Source organism: Camelus ferus, chromosome 23 (assembly GCF_009834535.1).
Source record: "Camelus ferus isolate YT-003-E chromosome 23, BCGSAC_Cfer_1.0, whole genome shotgun sequence".
In the NCBI taxonomy this organism is placed as follows: Eukaryota; Metazoa; Chordata; class Mammalia; order Artiodactyla; family Camelidae; genus Camelus; species Camelus ferus.
In genome coordinates this window covers 13,259,724-13,277,494 of record NC_045718.1, presented here as the reverse complement: position 1 = coordinate 13,277,494, position 17,771 = coordinate 13,259,724, and the positions used below count along the sequence as shown (strand labels likewise).

At 62.6% G+C, this 17,771-nt stretch overlaps 1 protein-coding gene across 12 annotated transcripts in view; it reads right to left on the bottom strand.

Annotated features, from left to right (window-relative positions):
- Positions 1-2,508: 2,508 nt before the first annotated feature.
- The window catches only part of PPP1R12B (protein phosphatase 1 regulatory subunit 12B), a 135,333-nt gene continuing 120,070 nt past the window's right edge, over positions 2,509-17,771 (bottom strand). For 8 of the 12 annotated variants that reach the window (XM_032466918.1, XM_032466917.1, XM_032466921.1 and 5 more), the window contains 2 exons: positions 4,109-4,243; positions 2,509-2,998 (listed from right to left, as the gene is read on the bottom strand). In XM_032466918.1, the coding sequence (XP_032322809.1) occupies positions 2,510-2,998; positions 4,109-4,243 (624 nt within the window). In that variant the 3' untranslated portion in view covers position 2,509. Of the gene's footprint in view, positions 3,867-4,108; positions 4,244-12,221; positions 17,583-17,771 lie in introns of those variants that run through there. The other 4 variants (XM_032466924.1, XM_032466925.1, XM_032466939.1 and 1 more) reach the window with 2 other exon arrangements.

The following is a 17,771-nucleotide window of genomic DNA, read 5'->3' as shown; positions in this document are numbered from 1 at the left end:
TGACTTTGGACATGTTGTGATGGGGCTGGGGGTCTGCAGGTAGCCTACAGGTTGGGGGTGAAGGCAGGAGGGAAGCTGGGCGACCCCAAGGCTCTTGTCGGAGCACCTGGTGCCACCTGTGGGCCGTGATCCGAGCAGGTGGGCCTGGGTCCACCCTGTCCACTCTTACAGGCCCCCTTACCCTGTACTTGCTTTAGCAAATGCCACCTTCCTAGACAGAGTCGTTACTCCCTTGTTATCTGTCCTCATGTTTTTGTGGGAGGTGGAGTTAAACGGGCACAGGCTAGAGGCCCTGGAAGTCCACGCGGGCCTGGCTCCCTCTCCTGGTGTCTGCCACAGTGACCCCCAGGAACGTGGCCTTGTCTTTTGTAAAAACCTAAGGATGTCCTGACACTCATCTTTGGCTGTTTTTTGACTCCTTCCCCCTTCCCTCTCAGCCTCTTTTACTCACTACAGAAGTGAAATTTCCAAATGTAAACTTGTACCAGTGCCCACATCCTTAAAGCCCCCCAACGGCGTCGCCTACTTTCTGGGTAAAGACAAAACTCCTTGCTGTGGCCGTGAAGGGGCGGTCCTGCTGCCCCACCTCCGCCTGCGCTCCCTCCACTCTGGCTGCGTTGATCTCTTCCGGGCCCTGGGTCCCCCACGCTGCTCCCACCCCTGGGCCTTTGCACATGCGGATGGTGCCTCTCCCGCCTAGACACCTTGCCTCCTCCTTCGGGTCCGTCAGCCACTGGGTCCTTAGGAACGTGTTCTCACTCTCCCGAGTGAGGTGGAGTTCAGCCCGGCAAGCACCTCTCCTTTGTGCGTCTGTCACAGTCACACATCATTTCTGTGCAGGTGTTTGACGTCCACGTTATCATAGGTCCCACAGGGAAGCAACATAGTTCAGCAGTATTTCCTGGACGATTGAGTAGCTCCCTGTTGTCTTCTCTGCCCGCCTCCTGCACTCTGACCCTGCCTGGTCCAGGTCGGCTCGGGCTGGTCTGTGAACTGGCCCCTTGTGGCGCCCACTTCCCGGCCTCTGCTCCCTGCAGACCTCCCGGCCTCCTTGAACAGACCAGCCTCTCCTCCACTGGAAACCTCTGCGGTCCCTGCTGGGGAGTCAGTCCGAGCCCCTTTCCTCGGACTTCAGGGCCCCTGGGATGCGGGCCCCCAGCTGGTGTCCTGGGCATGGGGGCCCGTCAGCACCGCGTCCTCGTTGGTTCTTCTTCTTTGGTGACTCACTCATCCTGGGGCTTGGACGGTTGGCTCCTTGAGAGAAGGTGTGGCCTCCGCTGCACCTGGGTTGTTTGCAAGGCAGTCCAGGCTCCTCGATTCTGATCCGACCAGGTTACTGAGTGTCTCCTCTGTATCAGACACAGTCAGATTTACTCTGAACTTTCACAGCAGTTTTGAGAAGTAGGTATTATTTTCTGAGATTTTTATATGAGGAGGTTGAATTTGAGAGAGATTTGTTTGGAGTCCTCTGGCAGCAGTGGGGTCCCTGGGATCATAGCAGGAGCTCCCTGCCTGGCTGCCTCTGGTGGTGTGTGTGTCAGGGGGCAGGGCACCAGGTGTGGCTGTGGCCTTGGCCGTTGGGGTGGGATAGGCTGATGGCATCTGCAGGAAGCTTGCGTTACACTTGGTGGAGAAGGACTGGGCGTGCTCCCCAAAGGTCGGGGCAAAGTCAAGAGCCCCTCTCACGACTCCCACTCCACGCTGTGTGGGGGTCTCGCCAGGGCAGTTGAGGAAGAAGGAGGAACAAAAGGCATCTGGACAGAAAGAAAGGTGCGAAACTCTCTCCCTTTGCCTGATCTTGTCAATGGAAAGTTGTGGGGAGACACACAACATAGACACACAGACACACACCACACCACACACAGTAACAGAACCAGTAAGCCAGCTCAGCCTGTGGCAGGACATGGGGTCAATACACAGAAATATGCTGCATTTGCACCTGTTAGCAATGAACAATCTGAAAACGAAATTAAAGCAATTCCGTTTACAGCAGCATCAAGGAGAATCAAATATCTAGAAATAGATTTAACAAAAGTGCTGCGGGCAGAGCTGTCCGCACGTGTGTCTGTGGTGTTCACCCCACCGCTCCGCCCACAGCGTCCCTCTGCAGCCATGAGGAGCATCTTCAAGAGGAACCAGGAGCCTGCGGTGGCTCCCGCCACCACCGCCACGCCTGTCGGGCCCGCAGACAACAGCACGGAGAGTGGGGGTACTGGGAAGACCAAGGACATGTTTGCCAAGATGGGGGAGCAGTTCTTCAATGACATGAAGCTGATCCCCTGTGAGTGCCCCTCGCGCCCGGGGGCCGGGCTGGGGCCCTGTGGGTGGGACGGCTGAGACCCTGCCCGGATTACTGGGGGACCCACTTCAGCGGGGGGCAGTGTGGTCTGGCAGTAACGAGGGAAGGAGGGGCTTTATGCCCTAACCACACGCCCAGAGGCAAAATGTTCCTGTAATGTAGGAGACTGTCGGAAGAGAAGATAAAAAGTGACGGGACAGAAACCGTCATTCACGTTTCTAGCCACACTCTGAAACCACTGTATTTCGGACAATAGAACATAAAAGCCCCCTGCTTCCTGGATTTCTGGCCAGGCCTGGTGCGAGGTCCAGACCAGGGAGCCAGCCCGCTGGGAGACGGTGCTTCAGGCCCATCCCCAAAGCCTGCAGGTGCTGAGGGAGCTTGCCTTCTGACCCTCGGCCAGGGCGGACAAGGCCCCACCCACCCTGCAAGGGTCCCAGCAGAGCCCGGGGTGCAGGCTGCAGCCACCAGGGCCGTGCAGAGGGGAGGGCCCCCCGGGGTGTGGCCTGCACGCCAGCCAGTCCTGGGTGTGGGGAGCACGTGGGTGGGGCCGCGGCCTCGCCCAGGCCTCTGGGGGCTGCGGTCGGCAGCCTGACGCTGTCTCCCGCGGGCAGTGCCGCCCTGGGCTCTCATCGCCGTCGTGGTGGTCGTCGGCCTCCTGCTCCTCACCTGCTGCTTCTGCATCTGCAAGAAGTGCTGCTGCAAGAAGAGGAAGAACAAGAAGGAGAAGGGCAAGGGCGCCAAGAGCGCTATGAGCATGAGGGACATGCGAGGGGGCCAGGTAGGGAGCCCATCCCCTCGCCCGCAGGTCCCTCCCCTCAGCTCACAGCGGCCCCGCTTTCCCCAGGGTTCTTTGGGAGAAAGTTCCTGCCCGAGGAACCGGCATGGAGGGTGGAAGCAGGGGCCTGTTTCGAGTCGTCAGCCATGGAGCAGTGGCTTCCAGTGCGTGAATGGGTGTGTGTGAGCACACGTGTGCGCGTGCGGGCACGTGAGAGTGCGTGTGAGCACACGTGTGCTGGGGCCCCCCACGGGGCGGGTCTGAGCTGCAGGGTCTCTCACCACTGTCTTCTTCCTTCCCCTCCCATCTGTGGTACGCCCGGACTGCACTCCTGGTACGTGTTGCCCGGGCTGGGAGAGCAGGGGCCCTGATGGTGCCGCCCCGCATCCCTTGACGTTCCCTCCTCCCCCAGCCCCCCAGGACGATGACGACGCCGAGACGGGCCTGACGGAGGGGGAGGGCGAGGGGGAGGAGGAGAAGGAGCCGGAGAACCTGGGGAAGCTGCAGTTCTCCCTGGACTATGACTTCCAGGCCAACCAGGTGTGTGGGGCTGGAGTGGGGGGCTGGGTCTGCAGGGAGGGGCCCGGGAGGCTGCCTACCGCCCTGGCCACAGCAGTGCCTTCCCAGCTTCAGTTTCTCCAAGTGTCCCTCCGGCACCGCGTGCCCCCACCCCTGGGCTGACCTGGCCATGCTCTCTCCCCACAGCTCACAGTCGGCGTCCTGCAGGCCGCGGAACTGCCTGCCCTGGACATGGGGGGCACCTCAGACCCTTACGTCAAAGTCTTCCTCCTCCCAGACAAGAAGAAGAAATATGAGACCAAAGTCCATCGGAAGACACTGAACCCTGCCTTCAACGAGACCTTCACCTTCAAGGTCCCCCCAGCCCTTCCCCTGTCCTGTAGGGCGGCTGAGGCCCTGGCCCAGTCCGGCCGGGGACCATGGCCTCCCCCAGAGCCTGGGGTCTTCTCTCTGAGTCTGCACGGCGGCCCCCACACTGCCCTGACCCTGCCCCTGCCCTGCAGGTGCCGTACCAGGAGCTGGGGGGCAAGACCCTGGTGATGGCCATCTACGACTTTGACCGCTTCTCCAAACACGACATCATCGGGGAGGTGAAGGTGCCCATGAACACCGTGGACCTCGGGCAGCCCATCGAGGAGTGGCGGGACCTGCAGGGCGGCGAGAAGGAAGAGGTGAGGTCGGCTCCACACCCCACCTGGGGCCCTTGTCCCTGGGCAGCGAGGACACTCACCTATGAGCGCAGACGGCGGCCAGGCGCTCAGGTGGACGGGACATGTCAGTCTTCTCCCCACAGGGAGCCCCCGTGCTCTGGAGGGTCCCCGCAGGGGCCTGTCTCCCCTTCACCAGATCACTGAGCCCCTGCCGTGCACCAGAAATTCCATTTTAGCCGCCGCCCTGCCAAGCACCAGCCGTCTGTCTCGGTGTAGCCCCCGAGTGCACAGCACCAGGCGCCGAGGGGGCCCAGGCTGCCTGGAGGAAGGGCCAACACCCTGCCCGGGACGTGGGTGTGGTGGGCGGCCGTGGCCGGGCTCGAGGTCCGACCTTCCTCACATCAGAGGGGACTCAGTCTCAGCGGGATGGGGTCAGCCCTGCTGGAGGCAGGGTGGTGGGGGGGCTGAGACGACCCGCATCCACCCACAGCCAGAGAAGCTGGGTGACATCTGCACCTCCCTGCGCTACGTGCCCACGGCTGGGAAGCTCACTGTCTGCATCCTGGAGGCCAAGAACCTGAAGAAGATGGACGTGGGCGGCCTCTCAGGTGCGTGTGGAGCCCCTGCCGCTGACAGGGGGCACGGCTGGAGCCTCGGATCCCACCCTCCCACCTGCTGGAGGAGCGCGTGGGGCGGGGCGCAGGGCCTCCTGACCGGTGCCCTCCCCGCAGACCCCTACGTGAAGATCCACCTCATGCAGAATGGCAAGAGGCTCAAGAAGAAGAAGACGACGGTGAAGAAGAAGACCCTGAACCCCTACTTCAACGAGTCCTTCAGCTTCGAGATCCCGTTCGAGCAGATCCAGGTGCGGGGCGCCGTGGGGCCGGGGACGAGGCCCCAGCACTGGGCCTGGTCTCTCCCTCGTGGTGGGGAGCTGCTCCCCCGGGCCTGGTCCTGCCACCGCCACCCTTGAGGCCCTTCATGGAGCACGGGCAGCCCGGCAGTAATGCGAGACCCAGAGGGTCCTGCTGCCAGAAGCTGAGACGCACGTGGTACAGGCCCAGAACCCACAGAACGACCCCCACCCCCAGCCGCCCAGTTTAGACCCCTCCTCACCCTGCTCCCCCATCCACCTGACACACCTTCTGAGTGTCTTGCTGGTGCTGGAGAAGCACGTGTGAAGACGTCGTCCTTGCTCCCAAGGAGCTGTGGTCGGGAGGGGCAATAAGCAGGGAGAGGGGCTTTGGGGTGCGGGGACCCAGGGGACCGTGACAACCCAGCCCCTCCAACTGGTTCACCCCAAACGCCCCCACTTCCGCCCCCACCACATGGCCAGGTCCAGACCTTCAGTGTCCACCGCTGAGACCCCCACAGCCCTGACTGGGGTCCCCACTCCAGGCCTTCCTCCTGCAGCGACTCTCCCACCAAGACCCGGGTCCCCTTCTACAGCGTCCCCGCTGCCCCTCCCGCAGCTTCCCGCCTGGGCTTCTCTCCTCCCTTCCCTCTGCCTTCACCTCCCGGTTCACAACGCTCCCTCCTGAGGCCTGCCTTGCCGGTGGGGCAGGATGGTCCCCCCCCCTCCCCCACGCCGGGCCCCACGTTCCTTCGCTGGCGTCCCTAGCGCAGCCTTCAGCGCTTTGTGCTGGGAGCTTGGGAGGCAGTGCCCGACCCCTCCCAGGCGCTCAGCTCGGCTTGGAGCTGGAGGGCCGCTCGGTGAGAGGGGTGGGAACGGAGGTCGTGCCGGGGCTGGAGGCAGGCCCCGGAGGGCTGGTCAGGGGAGCTGGCCTCCCCGCCCACGCCCGCTGTTCCCTGCAGAAAGTCCAGGTCGTGGTCACCGTGCTGGACTATGACAAGCTGGGCAAGAACGAGGCCATCGGCAAGATCTTTGTGGGCAGCAGCGCCACGGGCACGGAGCTGCGGCACTGGTCCGACATGCTGGCCAACCCCCGCCGGCCCATCGCGCAGTGGCACTCGCTCAAGCCCGAGGAGGAGGTGGACGCGCTTCTGGGCAAGAACAAGTAGGGCGGCGGCTGGCGCGAGGGGGGCGCTGCGCGGCTCGGCCCGGCTGTGCGGCCCAGAGGCTCCTCCTCCACTGTCCAGTTGTGCCCCTGCCCCTGTCCTCCCTCCTCTGAAAGACCACCCTCCCTCCGGTGGCTGTGAGGAGCGGCCCCGCAGAGGCGGAGGAGAACCTGGCTCTCGTCGCCCCCCGGGCCTGTCCTTGCTGCATGCCCGCACGCCCTCGCCCCACAGCTCCACCCGGGCCTCGGCCTGCGAGGCTCCTCCTGTTTCCCGAGCGCCTGGACCAGCAAGATGGCAGCACCTGCCGTTTCCTGGCAGAAGGCAGCGCCGTGGCCGACAACCCGTGTGGGCGGCTCTCCTGGAGGGGCCTGGGCTGGTGAGGCCTGCGGGACCGCAACCACGAGTGTCCACTGTGCAAGAGGGCGGCCCTCCTGCGAGAGGCCCCGCAGCCCCCAGGCAGCTGCGTGGGAGGCCAGGTTTTCCAGAGCTCGGCCGAACCCTGATGCCAGCCGGGCCTCCCCTCCCCCACTGCCAGGGGCTTTCTGGACAAGAGGACTGATCCCTTGGCTGGACTGGCCTGTCAGTCCCGGGACGACAGTTCACGTCAAACCATGAAGAAGCAGAAGCCCCATTTCCCCGGAAGAGCGAATGAAGCTGTGGGAGACGGAGGCTGGCACTCACCCCCCACTCACGCCTGCGCTTTTCCCTTTTCCTCCGAGTGGAGCAGTGCTGTCTGAAGGCCCACTACTGTTCAGAGCCAGAGCACCTTGAAGGGAAGGTTTCAATTCCTTAGCCCCCCGAGGTCCAGGTAAGAAGGGGAGGACAGGGGCGGATGGAACACAGAGCCCCCCTTCCCCTCTCGCACCTACGGGAGGGGGCTGCGGGGGGGCTGCCATTCCTTAGGGGGTTTCTCTGTGAGTCCCAAGGAGCCGGCGTCCTTTCCAGATGGTGGTGGAGGACGCCGCACAGTCACTTGTGTGCCCTCCTCTTTGGTCCCCAGCGTTGATAAAAGCCATATATATGTTAGTCAAGTTTGCACTGAGTCTCCTTCCAAACTTCCGCCTGGGTGAGAGCGTCGGCCCCCACTTGGCCACCCTGGCCTCCCTTCGGCCCCAGGCCCTCGCCGTCCCTGCACCACAGAACACCCGTGGCTTTCCCAGAGCTCGGAGGGTTTCCCCTTTCCCGGAGAAAACGGCAGCACGGCCTGTCCTGCCCCGTCCTGGCCACCTCGGGGTCCCGTGGCTCCTGAGACGGGGCCAGCAGGAGGAAGGTGCCGTGTCTTGGAAGGAAGGGAGAAGGGCCTGTGTCTCCGCTTGGCCACGTTCCGTGGTTGGAGTTGCTGGTGAGGAAACCCCTCCACCAGGAACAGACTGGGAAGCAGGGCCCCGCCTGGCCCGTCTCAGTACCCCAGCTCCTTCCTGCCCGCGGCCCTCGGCTTTCACTGGACTGTGTGTGTTTACTAGGACGCGGACGATGCCTGTGAGCTCTGGTCCTTGGGGCCAGAGTCGGACAAAAGGGAGCCCTTAGGACCTGCGTGACCACAGAGCAGAGTGTCCCGGCCTGGACACCAGGGGTCACTGGACTCTCCTTCCCTCCCCAGAGCTGTGGGACTTGGTGCTTTCTCAGGGTCTCCCCCGCCGTATCCCACAGACCGTGTCTGCGGCAGCCCCCATCACTCTCACCTGACCCTCTCCACGCACCTTCTACTGCCCCGGGGTCTTTTCTGGCAGGCACCTCCTCCGCCCTCCCCGCCCGAGACTTGCCTCCCTCCTGACGGGAAGGAGTGAACAGGAGCTCCGTACGGGTGGGGGGGCCGTGTCTGGAGACGGACAGGGCTGTGGCTTGCCCTGGGCCCCTCTGGTGAGCAGCCTGAGGGGTGGGGACAGGTTGCTGAGCGGCTGAGTGGGCATCGGGGTGTCCTCCCTGGGGTCTGGCTGGTCCTGGGTGGGCACTTGGCCTGGACGAGCTGTCCCAGCACAAGGGTTTGTGAGTTTTCTGCACTTGAGGGTGGTCACTCAAGCCCCAGGGCATCTTCCTTGCCATCAGGCGTGCTGCTGGGGGCCACATGCTGGGGCGCAGGCCCCGAATGGGACGGACAGACTAAGCTTCTGGTGGGGGGGTTCTGGAGCCCCCCCACCCCGGCTGCCAGTTTTCAGTCCTAAGTCTTTTCCAGAGAAAGGAGAACAGCGGAGGTGATTTTTCACAAAGGGACTGAGACCCATCCCACCCAGAATCTGGAGGTGAGGCCAGAAAGCTCTGTTTTCTGCTTTCTCCTTGAATAATCGTTCCAGAATGGGAGCTAATTGCCAGGGCCATGGGCAGGTTTTCGGATGCTGGCCGCAGAGCTGAGGTCTGGGGGAAGAAGCCTTGGGCAGCCCCAGATGTGTGGCCAGGTGCTGGGTGTGGTCGAGGAATGCCCCCGAGGTCCCTCAGCTGGCGGAGGGGACAGCAGGGCTGAAACAGCCTCAGTCCTGATCTTTCTTCTTCCCAGGAAACCATATGCAACTTGTGCTTCTGCAGAATCAGTCTGGGACAATTTTGCTGGTCCAGGGCTTCAGCGGGAGACGGGGGGACCCCATGGGTAGACCCAGCACCCTATAAACCTGCTCTGCAGTGGGGGTGCTGGGTGAGCAGACAGCTGGTCGGGGAGGCAGAGGGTCCCTGTCTTTTCAGTGTCTGGGGTTAATCCTCAGTCTCCTCGAATTAACCTCACAGGGGGTCCCTGGCGCCCCCCCCCCCCCCCAAAAGGCAGGAAGAGGCAGAGCCAGGAACTGCCCTCCTCCCCCACCACGGACCCTCCTCCCACCCGCTTCCTGCCTCAGGCTGGTGGAGGCCCTGGGTGCTGGCAGATGGACGAGTCCCCAGGCTGGGTCGTGGTGGCACACAGCCCCATGACACGGCTGCCAGCTGTGGCAATGACAATACAGGGCACCAAGTTAAGTTTGGGTTTCGGGTAAACAAAGAATGCTGAAGTGTCAGTCAGTCCCAGACGACACGCGGGACACGCTGCCCCTCCCGAAACTCAGACCTGGCTGGCCCCCCGCTGCCTGGCAGCCCTGGCCCCCAGCCCCGGGGCAGGGACTGGGCGCCAGATCTTACGTCACCCATTTCTCGAGCTGCAATATTGGGAAGGGGACACTGTGACTTGAAGACACAAGAGTGTATTTTTTAAGCGACGACAAAACAAGAACCTTCTGAAGCCGTCTGAGCCTCGTCTGCCCCACGTGTTCAGTTACATACGAAGAACACGTGTACACGTGCACCCTGATCCTGGCAGTCAAGATGCATGTCTCCGAGTCTGCGCAGCCGCATGGCCGTGCTGAGAGCTCTGCCCCCACCCCGGGCACAGCCGAGGCAGCTCCTTCAAGTTCACACCATGTGACGTCCACCCCGCCCCCCGCTTCATCCAACAGACCTGGTCAGAGGCTCGGGGGCCACGGGCTCCCCGCCAGCCGGCCCCCCAGCCACAGAGCTGTCCGTCCGCAGAGCTGGCCCTTGCAGCCCCACAGCCAGCCTGGTGTCCGGGTTCCCGTCGCTCCTGTCTGTGTGTGTGGCGGCCCCTTCTGCCCACTGTTCGAATTAACTGAAAAGCCATAAAGGGGCCTCCTGCTGGAGACTTCCTCCGGGAGCCCCCGTGTCCCTCTGACTGGCTCCCCACAGGTCACTTGCGAAGGGCTCGCCGTCGTCACCCCTGCCTTCAGCCCCGTGTTGTGTCACGAGGACGGATGGTGCCCAGGGCTTCTGGTGGGGCTCCATGGACGTCCCGGCAGCCCCACGCCCTCACCTGGGTTTGATGGTCCAAATCCATCTCCACTGGGTGGACAGGCAGTGGCAGGGGCTCCACAGTTGGGCCCCATGGAGGCGACCAGGATTCTCAGAAGCTGTCAGCGGCTTGGTCTGTGGTCAGGCCCCCAGGACCACCTGGGTTGACAGACTCAGCCGTGCTTACTTAACCCAGTGGGGTTGGGGGCCATGGACGGCAGTGGGTAGGACCTCGGGGGGAACACAGTGGGCTAAGCTCCCCTACGAGCTCCCTCCTGCAGTCGGGCAGGGAGACCCCTGGAGGGGGCCTCCTCTGAGGGTGGTGGGCCGGTCTGGCTTCAAGGGACACTCAGGAGAGACTCCTGCAGACCCTCCGCTAGCTCCCCAGGCCAGCACCAGCCAGCTGACCCCTGAGGAAGGAAGGGAGGTGGGGGGACTGAGGGCTGAACTGAGGGACGTGTGCACCCGGCCTGCAGCCCCGGGCCGGGCACCTGATGGGACGAGGGAGGGGAGGGGGAGTGCTGGGAGGTGGGCGCCATGCTTTACACACCAGGACCCTCGTGCTGGGGTGTGGAGGGCGATGCCTTCTCAGCCCTGGGACCCTCCCCTCCCCACACCTCCAGGGGAGACAGACATGGAGGAGGCAGCTGAGGGCCTGCCTGGCCAGCGAGGTGGCTGTGCTGGGCGAGAGCCCTCCTCAGCTGCTGGGACCCCAGGACCCTTGTCTAAGGAGCTCAGCGTCCTGCCCTGACTCCTCCAAGGTTTTGATTTGCTGCTTCCGAAATCCTGGGATCTGAAAACCTCCAGACCGCGGCGGGCAGGCCCCAGGCCACCTGGGACCGCACGGCCCCACCAGGACCCTGCTTTTGTTGTCACTGGAAAGACGTGTGTGTAGCCCACCCTCTGGCCCCCGCTTGGCAATGCCCCCACCCCCTCTTACGTGGACCCTTGTTCTTGTCTGATCTCTTGTCAAATTGTCATTTTGTAACGAGCTGCATCTCCTTATTAAAGAAATGAGCTGAAAGGAATGTGGGGTGGGGGTGCCTCTGGTTGTTCCTGCTGGGCTCAGGGAGATGGACCAGCTCTCCCCAGGTGGGTGGGAGGCACACGGGACCCTCACAGCCACTTTCTGGAGGAAGGTCTTCGGGGAGGCTGGGGATTTCCTTCCAGCAGAGCTGGGCTTGGGGCCAGCCACCGTCTAAGTCCGAAGAACTCAGGTGGCTGGCCCTGGGGAACGGGCGTTTGAACAGTGAGAATTCCTGCAAAGTCCTCCATCGCAAAGACCTCTGAGGCAAAGGTGTTGGGGCCAAGGATAGGTCTCAAGAATTTTTAAGCAAAGAGGAAGCAGGGCAGGACCCCCTCGCCCCCCACCGACCTGGGTCTCACCTCGACCTCTGGGCCCGTCTCGGTGAGCCTGGTCTCTGCGGCAGGTGGAAGGCAGCATCTGGGCTTGGGCCCACACTCCCAGGGCGTGAAGGCAGTCAGGCTGGGCTCGGGGGCGGGTGAGGTGGGTGTTGAGTCTGTTCGGTGCGAGGGCTGGGCGGACTTTCAGGGACAGCGGGAGGGGCTGGACCTCATGGCCGTTCGGTGATGCCCAGTCTCTGCCAACTGCCAGGTCCAGTGGGGACCCAGACAACTGACGTTGCTGGCTGGAAGCCCTCACGCCAGACCTGCTCCCTTGCCCGGGCAGTCTGAACTCTGGCCACGATTTGGGCTATAGCAGCTGAGTGTCCACAGGAAGGAGTCGTCCTCCCTCCCTGACTGCCTGCACTCCAACTCAGCGAGGGGGCGAGCAAACCAGAGGGCGCTGGGACTGGAGAGGGAACAGCTGTGCGAGGCCAGATCTGGCCCTCCCCTGAGTTTGGACTTAACCTCCGATGACCTCTCAGCTACTTTTACAGTTTGGAGCCATGGAGTGGTTCTGGCTCTCCGGAACCGAGTGGTGGCCTCGGAGAGACCACTCTGCACATACAGCGGGCAGACACCCTGGGAGCCAAGGGAACCACGGTCTGGGCCTCAGCCACGTGTGAGCATCAGTGCCTGTCATTGGATGTGGTGCCTCGGTCCTTCTGAACCCCACACCTGGGACCGAGGCCCCACACCTGGGACCGAGGGATGACGACATAAAATTAGAACAGCCTGGCCCAGGTGTAAGATGCTATAAAGCCCATTTCCTAAACTGGAAACACAGTCACAAAGTTAAAACACGGTTTAATTTACTCATTTATAAATACTGTTGTGTTTACAGGCATCATACAGATGTGAATATTATTCCCAAACTTTCAAACACAGAATATTTAATAATAATACTATATAATCACAACCAGTAAAACAAAATCATTCATCTCAGGGTTGAAAGGCCACTCAAAATTGCATAAAAGTACATTCAGCTCACAAAGCAAGTCTGGGTCCTCCTTAAGCACCCAGCCCCAACCCAGGTGTATTTACAGCGGAGCCGAGTTAAAGCAGTTCCATCTGGTGCTTTCAGGGCAGGACGTCAGGCCCGGGGGAGGGGCGACGTGGCCGGAGATAAATGCTGCCCTGTAGCGGGGAATGGAGACCCCCAGGTAGCTCCCAAGAGCTCTTCCCCGCAGATCAAGGCAATGGGGGTGGGGGCGGAGGGAGGGACCAGGAAGCTGTGGCCTGAGTCAACCACGAGAACAGGCAACAGGCGTCTCCCCCATGGGATGGGGCAGAGTCCCTCCCTCCTTGACCTGGGTGCCAGCCAGGGGGCAGCCTCAGCCTTCCAGGGGCCCAAGGGGCCCTCCCACCCCTGCAGCCCACCCCCCAGGGTCCTGGGGCAGTCAGCACTTCCAGGGGAGCTGGCACCCAGCCTGTCTCATGTCCAGGACCCGCACACACCTCCATGGAGGCCTTCCCCGAATCCGCTCCTGCGAGGCAGCGCTGGCTGAGCTGCCTCCCCAGACCCACTGATGGGTTGAGCTGCTCTCCCGAGGAGACCCAGCCTGTCTCTGACTGGAAAGGGGGCCGAGTGGACCATGGCCAGGCCTCACAGCCAGGGAGCTCTGGACCTGGAAGAGCAGTCTGTGCTCCTCCAGGAACCAGGCTGATGTGAGGACGCCTCCCCTCCTCTCTAAGTGAGGAAAGGGGGAAACACGTGGGGGCAGACAAGGAGCAGGGGGAGGGTGAAGGTGTGTTTTATTTCAGGGGACGTGCGAGCACCCTGATGTCACCTCCCCGGGCTACCCACGGGAAGGCTTACTGGGAGTGCCAGGAAAAGCAGGCTAATCAAAGCAGCTCAGAGAGGAGCCGGCTGGGGTGGGGGGCTGGGGGCGGGCAAAGAGAGGGGTTAACAGAACACGCGTGGACAGAACTGGGCCATCAGGAACACGCCCAACCGTGCTCTGAAATCTCGGGCCAGCCAGCGTGTGTGCGCACATGGGCTGGGAGCAGGGTGGCCTCCAAGTGAGACCGGAACAGCCCTGGGGGTCGGGAGTCTGCCTTCAGCTCCTGGGCACCTGCTTCAACCTGACGACCAACCACAGCCCTCACAGAGCGATGCCGACACAGCTCCTGGGCCACAGTGAAGCGGACCTACTTTCCAGTCTCACCAGCGCGTGGTCAACAGCAGTCACTGACAGGCCCTGCTGCTCCGGAGACACCCGGGGGAGCGGACCAAGTCACCCGTGAGGCAGCCCCCACCCCAGGCCCCAACCTTCGTCCGCCAGCGCTCACAGCTGGGCCTCTTCCCACGTCCAGAGCCGCCGGCGCTGCCACCCGTCCAGAGCTGGGTGCTGACCTACGCAACTCGGCTGCGTGGGCTCGGAGGCGTGAACTCAGGGCCCCGGTGCCTCCACTGCAGGCCGGCTAGGGGAGACCTCCCGTTGCCGACAGCCCAGGTCCAGATCTGACGGATCAGCAGGACACAGGTGGGGCTTCCATCAGGGGAGGTGCTCCTGCTGCTCAGGGCAGACCTGAGACTGAGCCGGCCAGATAGAGAAACAACGCCTGCAGTCTGGACACCCGGAGCCGCGTGCCCACACTCGACGTGGCCCAGGAGAGGCATGCAGGACACGAGGCAGCAGCTCTCCCCACCCCACAAACCAGTTCCTGCCCGTGTCCACCTCCTCTGGCCTCTGCGCTCCTGCACCCACCCAGCCCTCGGGAGGAGAGTGGTGACCCGGCACCGAGTCCACCCTCCAACCCGACATGCTCTCAGTTTGAGTCGAGAAGAAAACAAGAATTCTTAAACTTAGAAAGAGCAAAACTTCTGAGTCTGAGAATGTTCTCATCTCCCAGGAATAAACGAATCAGAGTTTCAAGCACAGAGGGGCGGGGTGCCCATCCCAGCCTCACTTCAGACAGGCCACGCGCTGGAGCCCAGGGAACCCAGACGTTCTGACCGCTGGGTCCCTCCACACTGCCTCGCTTACTGGGTCAGGGGCTCACGTCCTCTGAGGTGCTGAAACCTGACTTAAAAACCAGCACGGGGACCAAGATCTGCAGAAGCAGCTGGGCCTAGGACCTCTTGTGACTGACGACCGGGTCAGGGAGGGAAGGACACCAGGGCCCCGTGCTCATCCAGCGGGACCAGGAACCCCCTCTTGGCTCAGCTGACACTCTCCCTTTCAAGGTGCAAAGCTGAGTAACTGCAGTGCCGCCCCGTGGCCACCTTGCAACAAGGGCCAGCAGCTGGGACCCTCTGCCCCATGGCCTGGCTGAAATGTTGGCCCTTCTCGTGTCTGTTTTGGCGGTGAGAGGCTGCACCAGGGCCCGACATCCAGAGACGGAATCAAGTGCCCGGCTCCTCAACCTGCTGCTCTCAGTTCTGCTCCAGTAAAGGCCCTGGCGCAGGAATAGGAGTCCACGTGCCTCTGTGGGGCCCACGCCTCCTCCCTCCCTGAGCAGAGCTAACAAACACACGTCTGATCAGGGCAGGGGAGTGGGTCAAAGGACCCCCAGCAGAAACCTGAGCCCTCCCCCACCAGAGGCTGCCGAGACACGTGCATCTTGGCCTCAGACAAGGAGTGCGTGCGGGAGAGGCCCAGGAGGCCCTAGGAGAGCACATGCCCGCGGGCAGGAAGGGGAGGCGGGTGGGAGGCTCTGGGGTCCAGACGAGACTGCCCAGCAGAGTCAGGGCCCCGATCGGCCGAGCCTGGGGCTGGGGTCCTCATGCCCAGGAGCCCCTGGGAAGGAGAAGCGGCCTTGGAAGACACGGAGCCGAAGCTCAGGCCAGAGATGCTCGGGAATGGCAGGTCCTCACTCCCACAGGTGCAGCGAACCAACGAGGAGGACCCTCCACCCGACGCTGATGCCCCCAGCCAGACCTGCGGTGACCAGGTGGGCTGCCACCAGGCCCACCGCCCCTGCCGCAGCACAGCTTGAAGAAACGGGACCGTAGCCTCTGGACGAGACGGAGTTCAGAGTCCACCTAACAAAGTGAATTGCATACGAGAGAGCTCCTGAGGTCGTGGGAGGGTTTACACCGTGCTGAGCTCCAGCCACAGAGCCCAGCGGTCCTGAGGGGAAGGCCTGTGTGACAGAAGGCTGCGGGCGCGCAGGACGTGCCCGCCGGGCTCTGGAGCCGCCCACACTCCTGAAAGGCACCGACCGAGCCGGGGAGCTCCCTGCAGCCCCTCGCCTCGCCTGTCTACGCAAGAGGGTCAAAGTGCTTTCTAGCAAGTTGATTTTCTTTTCCTGAGAAAGAGGCAGCAGGCACAGCAGTCCTGCCCCAACACCCAGGACGGAGCAGACGCTTGTGGTGCAAGGTTCGAACTTCAGTCTCATCAGCGTCCCCGAGACAGCACAAAGCCTCACCGGCCGTCACTTCCGTTAGATAACGGCTGGACGTGGAAGAGGGTGGGTACTCTAGGAAAAGGGGTTTTGCCAGAGGAGACGTGTTCCCTGCTCTGGGTTTGGGACCTTGGATTATAGCTTCTTCTGAGAGCCACGGAGAACATTTCATTTTCCAGAGAGAAAAAACAGACAGAGGTAGTGTGTACTGAGAACAGACCACTACACCCTGAATGTCACCAGCAACCCTAACGTGACCTGCACACTCAAGACAAACCAACCATGGAATAAAGCTCCCACCACGAGCAGGTGCTTACGTATTAATGCTGGATCATCGCCAAGAACTAGTGATTGAACTTCGGCTGGACCAAAGGAGTTGTCTGTCCAATACTAATTTTAAAAGGTGGATTTTGTTCAGAGGAGGACAGCGAGATGGGACAGGCGTGAAAGACACGTGGGCAACGATTCACAGGATGGGGTGTCCCCTGGAAGGAGACCACGGGTCAGCAACCGCCCAGGCCCACGAGGCTGCCGTGCTAGAGGAACCCCGGACAGTCAGCCGAGTCCACGGAAGGCTCCATGGCACGTGAGGAACCCTTTCCACTACCAGAGTGGCCCAGCTCTCGAGGAATACGTGCACAGCTGCCAGAGGCTACCTGGCCGGGGTCGAGGGGCAGGGCTTCCCCAGGACCCCAGGCCTCCCCACGCCAGGCCTCCGCGACTCACTGAGGGGTTTAAAGTGACTCATCCTTTTAACCCTCTGTTGTGAAGTCACTTCTCCCGCTGGTGTCTCAGAAGACAAGCACCTCTCCCCTAGATCCCGCCCCAGAGTCACCAAGGTCACAGCCACCCTCAAGCACAGCGGCTCTCCTCCCCCGTTTCTTGTCATGAGGGTGCAGTGGCCTCGGACCTCCCTCCACCCAGTGCACCTCTGCCCCCCACGTCCACCTCCACGCCTCCTGCAATGGCGTGGTTTCTCCGCCGGAGCAGGAGGAGGTCGGGGGAGGCGGGGCGGTGGGTGTGCAGAGAGCAGACTTTCTCATGAGGAAACTCGTGTGAGATGAGGGGGCAGCTGCATCTCAGGGAGAGGCCGGCGGCCTCCAAGGCCAAGAGCCAGGATCAGGGGCTGACCCAGGTCTACACCACGCGGCACGCGGGCTGGGGCATTATGGAGAAAGGACAGAAAGGGCCCAGGGTTCCCCGCGCCCTGGGGAGAGGGTGTTAAGACCACCTGGGTGTCACCACCGGCAGCAGCGGGGAGCTAGAGAAGTCAGTTCCTGAGAGGACCCCAGTGCAGAGTCACTGTCACCTTGGGATCTACCACAAGCGGCTCGAAGGCGGCCGGACGTGTCCCAGCGCCGGGGCTCCTCCTGCCTCCTGGACAGGGTCCCCGTGGGGGCCCACGGGGACGGCGTAGGGCTGGGCTACTGGTCCAGGCAGAGGCCCAGCACATCTGGACCAAATCCGACGTGGACGAGGGGCCGGCAGCAGGTGCGGGGATCCTTCACACAGGACGGACCCTCCAGCCCAAGGGACCGCAACTGGGGTCCACTGAAACTGCTCAGACCTGGCGGGGGCTGGAGGGCGGGGCACTGACAGGGCAGAGGCGGCGCCTGGAGGGGCCAGAGCCAGGGCCTCCAGCAAACACCGCTTCTCTCGCTGGAGGAGAGGCGGGGGCGGCGAGCTGTCCTCTTCCTCCAAGCCAGAGCCACGTCTATTTGGACAATTTGCTGATGACTCTGATGAGGGCGCCGTTCTCATCCTTCAGCCTCTGGTTGTCAGACTTCAGTTCCGTCAGGACCTGTGAGGCGAGAGAAGGGGCGTCAGGGCCTGGTGACCGCCTCTGGGCCCGGCCAGCTGGCCGGCCAGCCCACTGAGGGGGCTCCCTGGGGCCTTCCTGATCACTGAGGGGCCGTGGCCCTTGGCCTGTGACGCACAGGCATAAAATCCTGCTTCTCCGTCTGGGAACAAGTGACGATGGCTGCCGCCC